Source organism: Electrophorus electricus, chromosome 7 (genome assembly GCF_041902795.1).
Source record: "Electrophorus electricus isolate QZ-2024a chromosome 7, ASM4190279v1, whole genome shotgun sequence".
Classification (NCBI taxonomy): Eukaryota; Metazoa; Chordata; class Actinopteri; order Gymnotiformes; family Gymnotidae; genus Electrophorus; species Electrophorus electricus.
This window is the reverse complement of record NC_137503.1, coordinates 27,657,661-27,665,653: the sequence shown is the minus strand read 5'-3', so window position 1 is coordinate 27,665,653 and position 7,993 is coordinate 27,657,661. Positions and strand designations below refer to the sequence as shown.

At 38.1% G+C, this 7,993-nt stretch overlaps 1 protein-coding gene across 2 annotated transcripts; it reads right to left on the bottom strand.

The window, feature by feature from the left end:
- Window positions 1-4,635: 4,635 nt before the first annotated feature.
- On the bottom strand, window positions 4,636-7,593 carry sod2 (superoxide dismutase 2, mitochondrial). 2 transcript variants are annotated; one of them, XM_026999019.3, is made up of 5 exons: window positions 7,435-7,593; window positions 6,296-6,498; window positions 5,793-5,909; window positions 5,451-5,630; window positions 4,636-4,952 (listed from the first exon to the last, which is right to left on the bottom strand). In XM_026999019.3, exons 1-5 carry the CDS (start codon window positions 7,461-7,463, stop codon window positions 4,807-4,809), a joined length of 675 nt encoding a protein of 224 aa, XP_026854820.2. In that variant the 5' UTR covers window positions 7,464-7,593; the 3' UTR covers window positions 4,636-4,806. The 2 variants fall into 2 exon arrangements, with proteins under 2 accessions (XP_026854820.2, XP_081574324.1); XM_081718198.1 differs by lacking the exon at window positions 5,451-5,630.
- Between the last annotated feature and the right edge of the window lie 400 nt (window positions 7,594-7,993).

Sequence of the window (7,993 nt, the reverse complement as noted above, 5' to 3'; positions counted from 1 at the left end):
ATTGATAGCTTTTGTTGACCTTTGGGAAGAGTGATGATTTCGGCAAAATATGCATCATTGGCTATAACATATCTTTGAATCTTGAATAAAATTTTGACAATTTATTTTGTTAATAATAAATAACTACAATAAATAAATACAAATCCAATCATTTGTCAGCAACATCAGACATGTGTCAACTCTGTCCTATCGACATCACAAGAACCTTTAAACAGATTTCCTTTATTTTATCATTTAAAATTTCAAATAGGAAAGCTGTTTTACTTCATACAGATTATGAAACTAAATGAGATTCGTGAACTATGCCTTATGATGGATGCACCCATATTGGAAAAGGAAACTTTCTTTGGCAGTCCCATGCATATGGCATCCTGGGAACTATGATATCCCATTTAGAGATCTTCACAATGCATTTTGCAAATGATTTTCCTCCTCTTGTTTCCTTGTCTTCACCCTGTGTATTTGTTCTGGGCAACACTCCTGACTTGTACTGTTGGATTTGAATAAGCAGCCAAAAACCTCATCTTTCTGATTAAATCTAGTGGAATTATCTCTCAGGATGAGGGCAGCTCTAATTCCCAAGATGAAAATTTCTGATTGTTCCAAGAAATTGAGACAAAGGGCCTGTGTGGTTGTTGAACATCAGTTGTGAAGACTCCCAAACAAACTGCCATGTGAAGTGCCAAGAGTCCCAAAACAAGAAATCGGCAGCCAATATTGTCACTTCACATTTATAGCCTAAGGTATTCTCACTACCAGGTATAGGAAAATATCCCAGCAAACATTTGGTCATGACTGAAAAAGAAAGTCTTGTCTATTCTCTCATTCAAAAACAATACTTTACTGGGTCATATTACAGAACAACCAGACTATAATGGCTCTGTAAGGAATCAAGGATCAAATAGTAGTTCACCCTCATAGTTTGTATTATGTATAGGCTTATCCTGCTGGACAGTCATTTAGTACAGAAAATCTAAAATCAACAACAGCTACATTTTAATTAAATTGTTTACATTTGTACCAGCAGCAGTTTCATTACATGATTGAATTCTTTAACCTTATTCACAGTCAAAGAATGTATTTAGAAACACAGAAATGACCTCTATTATAACTCTTTCTTTCCACTATCTCAGATAGTCCAAGAATGACTTAACTCCTTGAATAAGAAGGAAAACATGTTTTTTCACTTAGATTAAAAGCAACCATAACAGCACATCTGGTTGTGTAAATATGTGTCGTTGTAAAATGTGGAAATTAACTTATATGCAAGACACAACACAGACACACCCATATCCCCAATCCCTCTTCCCGCACATACAACTCTTTGTGGAATTACTCAGATTGCAAGTAGCTTGTCTATATAAAGAATAATGTGCTGGAACTTTAGTTTACTGCAGTACATTTGCTCTAAAAGAAAGGGTTAAACAAATGCACTATCACTCCTGTTATGTTTTGACTCAACATCATACTGAGGTTTTGGTTTGGTTTCATCGTTAAGAATTGAAGTCAGACCCATTTCTTTACCAGAGCAATTCGGGAGCTGTCTGGAAAAAGAGGCTGAAATCAAAATATGACCCATATTCAAAACAGTCATTTTTGCCATTGGTTTCCTAAATGAAGGAACATTTCCAGTCACAGAATCAGCAGACTGAAAAGTCGTGCATTCTAGCCTCCTCTTGGCTTCTTTCTTTTTATACATTTAAATGTGAATGATTACTGGTAAATGGTAGTAAGCCTTTATAATAACTACAATGGTAAGATACACCAATAAAGACTATGGCATGGCCCAAGAATTTCAGCAGAGGCTCTAACTTCAAAATAGTGTGATTAAAAAGATTTTATTTTAAGATAAAAAAAAAAATAAAAAAAGTGAAGGTAGCAGTCGAGGTAATAGTCCCGTGAGGAAAATAAAATGATATAAGCTTACACTTCTCATGATGATCACACTCATCCACATCGATGTCATCATCATCAATGTTTCTCGGTACGGTTACTTTAGTCGTTTTACACAGGAGCTTTAATGCATGCATTAGTTGCATTTGAATGTGTATCTGTGTGCGCTGTGATCGAGAGCCCACTTATTCCTGGCTTTATTTTTTTGGCCTTCGTGTCATGAGAGGCTAGAGCTGCTCTCATATCCAGGACAGATGTTTTCTTTGGTCTGCCGGAGGAGTGAGAGAAAAAGAGAAAGACGGGAGAAGCAAAGGGCAGACTTAGGGAGGAAGGGACAAAGCAGAGATGCAGCAGAGAACGGCAAGCAGAGCATATGAGGAGAAAGCATTATCATATAGTGTACAGTCAACTGTAACAAGCAGAGTGGCTCTGACTCAGGTGCATAGAAATAAAGACATTTACCATACAAATCATGCAAAACAGGTTTGTGCAAAATGGTATAAAGTGGCACAGAAAGGGAACCAGTCCAGGGGAAAAAAAAAAGTATTGTGAAAGGAAGAATCAGAGTAGCACAGACTGGTAAGAAGACTGAGGACTTCGTTTGGGGAATAGACGCTGGTATTTTCCATCTGCCTTTCCAGAAAATGAAGAAACGCTGCTCTGAATGCTATAGCCCCTCTCTAGTTTATGAGCTGTGGTGGAAGGAAGCAAATTCTGGCACCCTGAATTTGGAGGGAATGAGCAGGCCACATTGAGACATGCCATTGGTTTGAACAGGAAAAGGCTACTGTTAATTTTTTCTTTCCTCTAAGAGTCAGGCAAAATCAAGTACAAAATCTATGACATTACTCTTATATCCAAATCCCGGATTCTATTTGTAAAGCTCATGGAAACCACAGGATTCAGTATGCCTCGTGGAGACTCTAGTGACAAAGTGAGTAAGAGAAGTGTCCCAGCATCCATCTGCTGTCAGACTTGTAGCAGACCCTGACAGATCAGCTCTTATACAGAAGTGTGAGTCAAATGGTGTTCTGTCCAACTGGAAATGGTCTTGTTGAATAAACCAGGTTGGGGCATTGTTTGCTCCTTTTCACCTTGCTGAAATTGCAATACACAGTACAGTAGTGATTGAAGATTTTGGTAAAGTTAAAAATATATTTATTTTGAATTTGCACTGTAAATTATTAAAAAGTACAAAAAAATAAATAAAAAATTAACCAGAATAAATCCCTTCATGTGTAAAGTCACCTCAGAAGTTAAAACACAATTTCAAAACCACAACACTTACCAGTCATGCCAAAGAAAAACACCCAGCCTGGTAAAGCCATATTAGGAACAAGTGACATCTATCGGTGTGGGCTCTTTGAAAATCCCTGCTATGGCCACCCCCTGCTCCATGTTTATAACGGACTTCTTTGTGCTAAAGTCCACAAACTGAACATAATGCAAGTACTGCCTAAACAGTAGGAACAAGATTTCATGCTATACAAATAAGTTAAATGTCTAAGTCAATCAGTAGCACTACTGCACTACTACAGCTTTTGGTGAGTGAGTGTTATGGATTTCTATGAGACAGAAAAGGGTTTCTTTGTGCTATGTGCATACAATGTGGCATGCCACACTACAAAAACATAAGTATGAGCATTACTGAATAAATATGGAACGGGTCAATAAGATGCGATTTCTCTTAAATGCCATAATTGTTGACAGTGGGGTGGCTTGGCTGACTGTGTATAAAACATCTGTATGTAATTTGGTAATTTTTTAAACATTGTCGAATGAAAAAAATGTTAAGTTTTTAACAATTAAGGGAAAGGAAAACCTCAGTAGTTGAGTGATATGTCTGCCAGGCATTCCTTCTCTCTGACTTCAGTAGAAGGAACCTGTGCTGGGATCAGAATCGCTAAATAAAGAGCAATAAATGTAAAAATAAAATCAACTGGAATGTCACCATTCAAAAATGGTCCTTAAAAGAAAGGGTGATCACACTGAAAATCCACAAAAACCAAGCTGAATTAAAATGTTTCACTACATGCTGGAAGTATAATCAACTGACTTAATTTGCAATTGCATTTTTGTGCAGCTTAAATTGAATTATTGTCCACTACATGTGCAACATACACCAAAAATGAATTTACAGGCTGTACCTGTACCATCAAGCTATGCAGGATGACATGGAAAGATGCACATCTAGGTTAAAGAAAAGAGAAGTGTACAGCACCCTCTAGTGGGATAGTACTTCTTCAGTGACACTAAAATTTAAATCTGGAAAATTAGTAATCACTTCCGTCATATGCTGGCCAAGCTCATTTTGAGTATTCCTCAGTATATTAAAAGTAAAAGCACAGAGGAAAATTTTTGCAATAGCCAAATTATACAGCTTTGTCCACATAACTGAGATGCTATGCCTGGCAGTAATTCAAAGTTCCTAATCATCCCTTATCTGCAAGTGAATACCAAGCCCCAGTACAGAAGCCAGGTCCCATAAGGAAGATCACATGTAGAGCCAGAAGAGGTGTGTGATTAATATTAGAACACTTTGTACACAAATCAAAACAAGGGATGCATGATATTTTTTGAAAGTGGTCCATCCACCGATAGTGGGGCTGATTCAGGCAATGAAATCCAAATGTTGAGTTTCTCTATACACATCACCACATGATAGCTGCTCATAACTAAAACTAGCCAAAACAAATGTTTTATTTTAACTCATCTGCTTTCAAGTAAGTAAAACCATCACAATTGTTAGTTCAAATAACAGTTTTAATTACATACACTGAAAACAAACTTGCATCATCTTGGGAACTCCATGGCAACCAATTATGAAATTGATTTCCACACCTCCTACAATACCTGTTATGGGACTTGATAGTCCCAACATGGTTGTTTGTGTGCGAGTAGTTTAACAGGTGTTTACTTTGAGGCAGCTTTAAAGCGCTCACCAACATTCTCCCAGTTCACAATGTTCCATATGGCCTTAACATAGTCCGGTCTGACATTTTTGTACTGAAGATAGTATGCATGTTCCCAGACATCAATGCCAAGTAGTGGGATGAGACCTAAAATTAAAAAAAGAAAAAGGTTCAAGACAAAAATGAAGTCTGCATTTACGTCATTTAGCTGACAGCTTTATCCAAAGCGATAAAATAGATTGATAGATTAGATTAGATAATCCATCAATCTAGACAAGAGTACAATTTGAGCAATTGAGGGTTAAGTGCCTTGCTCGGTGGCCCCAACAGTGGCGACTTGGCAATGGTGGGGCTTGAATTGGCAACCTTGGGATTACAAGTTGAGTACATTAACCACCAAGATACCACTGACCCAGGATAAGGGATTCATTTACATCAGAGACAAATCATGGAAGCATTTCTAACTCAAAACATACTGCATTGTAGTTCCTGCTACATGAGAAAATCATAGGTCTTAACACTGCACACCACACAGCCCCACTTACAAGCAGGACATAATTGTCAAAACTAAAAGTGCACCCTGAAAAATCCTCTTTACAACTTGATTCTTTTATCATATCACGATACCATTGTGGGAACTCTTACCAGTGGTTCCTTGCAAAGGATCCTGATTTGCACAGGCAGCAATTCTAAGTCTTCCATTCTCCTTATCGAATCCCAACCAACCCCACCCTGATCCCTGAACTGCCACAGTGGCAGCGGACATCTTTTCCTTTAGCTTCTGGAATGACCCAAAGTCACGCTTAATGGCCTCCATAAGATCACCTAGCATAAAGCAATACATCAATGAGTCTTTCTAAAATGTTCAGAATGATTACAGTTCACCTGAAGTCAAATGACCGTCGCACCATGGTTTGAGCAAACATTCTATAATACCACTGTATATATGCCAAGGAAGGAGAACAGGATGCATGCCGAAACACTTACCCTGTGGTTCTCCCCCACCATTTGGGGACAGGTTTGTCCAGAAGATGGTGTGATTGATGTGGCCTCCACCATTAAACCTTAATGCAGCCTGAAGGGCCACTTGCCCAGTCACATCACCTGTAAAAGCACATGTATTACCACCAACAGACAAGTGGAGGCATCAACCAAAATAATGTCAAGTAAGCAGAATCAAACGGTGGCCACTTTTTTGTAACAATGTTTCTACTGGTTGATAAATGGAGCCCTTGTAACAAAACATTGTTCATCTGCATTCTACAAAAAAAAAAAGTTTAAACAAGTTTTATTTTTAAATGCCCACATGAATGAAGTTAGTTAAGTCTAAATAAAGAATATTTAGTATTTTAAATGTATAGGTTGTACAAAACCAAAAACAATTAATTACAGATATTAAGGTAATATGTGAGCCATAAAAAATCCATATAGAACTTCAACTCCTTAAAACATTGAACTTTAATCCTGTTAAATTGTAATAAAACATTCACCTTTAGCCAGTGCTTCCTGATACTTTTCTTCAGTAATATTGAGATTGTTGACATATGCTGCATGGTGCTTGCTGTGGTGAAGCTGCATAATTTCAGCAGAGATGTGGGGCTCAAGTGCACCATAATCATAAGGAAGATCAGGAAGTGCGTGTTTCTGTCTTGAGGCCAAAATACCCAAGAAAGGGTTCAAGGTGGCTACACATCTGTGTGGTGGTTTAAAAACAAGAAAGGAGAGAAAATGAATTACCTCAAGTGTGAAACATAGGAAGCCAAGAGAAAAAGAACAGAATATGTACTCACCCCCACTTAATTTATTAGGTGTACAGTTACATTTATATAATTTACTGCAGTATGACACACACCATCATGTCACTACCAGGCCAGTGACACTCCTGTTACTAATGGTCCATCCACAGAAGAAATAGTATTAACTAGCAGTGGCCAGAAACTGACCATCACTAAACCAGGTAGGAGTGTGACAAACCCCACGGCATTTGGCACAACAATACGACAAGCAACAGTATGCAATTAAATGAACCAATAAGAAAGGTGTAACTAAAGTGGCGAGTGTTGGTGCACGGCTACTAAAATGCAGTCTCACCAATTTGTCACGCTGTCAGCAAACGGCTGAAAACCATTTTACAACTGTTGGCTAGCTACAGATTGTTAAAATGTGGTGTTAACTATGCTGTTGTTTAAATGTAGCTATCTAGCTAAGGTACGTCAACTTGAAATGTTAAAGTTAAACGTGTTAGTTAGCTAGCAGTGTAACATATTCAAGTCTGCCAACACATTTGGAAACTAGCTTTGCTAGCTAGGGTTAATCGTTTAGCGTTTGACATTAATACTCGTAATAAACGCTGGGTTAGATTAACATTGGAAATGTAATAGAAACTGCCGTATATCAGTCTAGTGAATCTTGCAGCGTTGTAGCCGCCAGCAGCCAACTAGCTTCTTGACTTGTAGCTAGCGCGATAGCTAGCTAGCTAGCTTGCTAACTCATGTTTCGTAGATGAGTATAGCTAAATTCGCTAGGCTACCTAGAGTTACTCACTTCGTCGTGAAAACATTCAATACGTAACGTGCAACCCAACTAATTTCAAGTTCAAATGTAATTCTCGCCAAGTATCTAACTTTACCTGCGAACATGCCCAACTCTAGTCAACATACTCTTATGCGCTTTTGTCCTTCGTCGCAAACTGACTGTACAAATGCCACTCGGACCCTGTCCTTGAAATTTAAACTTGAACTCGGAGAGGAACGTACCACTACTGTGTATGTGACACTAGGTATGACACAGAATGTGGCGAATTTATTCTACAGGTCTCACGTCAATAGAAAATGTGACAAACGACCAATTATCATATGTTAACCTTTTAAGAATTTACTGAGTTATTACTATGTCTAAACAATATATATCCCCCCCGCATATTAATTCGCGTAATCCACAACATTTGCTGGACACTCGTTATCAAGCTTCGTTGCTGTTATCTATGACAAGTGATTTTGTCACGTTGAGCGCCTGATCTGCAGAACATATAAATAAATGTTATTTATTTATAAGTACGGCATCTGCGCAACATGCGACTGTTCGAACAGCAGACAGGGTAAATGGTAGAAACGATATATGTGTAATTAGTGTGCCGGCCCACTTAATTAATGCATTGTCATCGGAACCCATAGACCGTATATACAGTC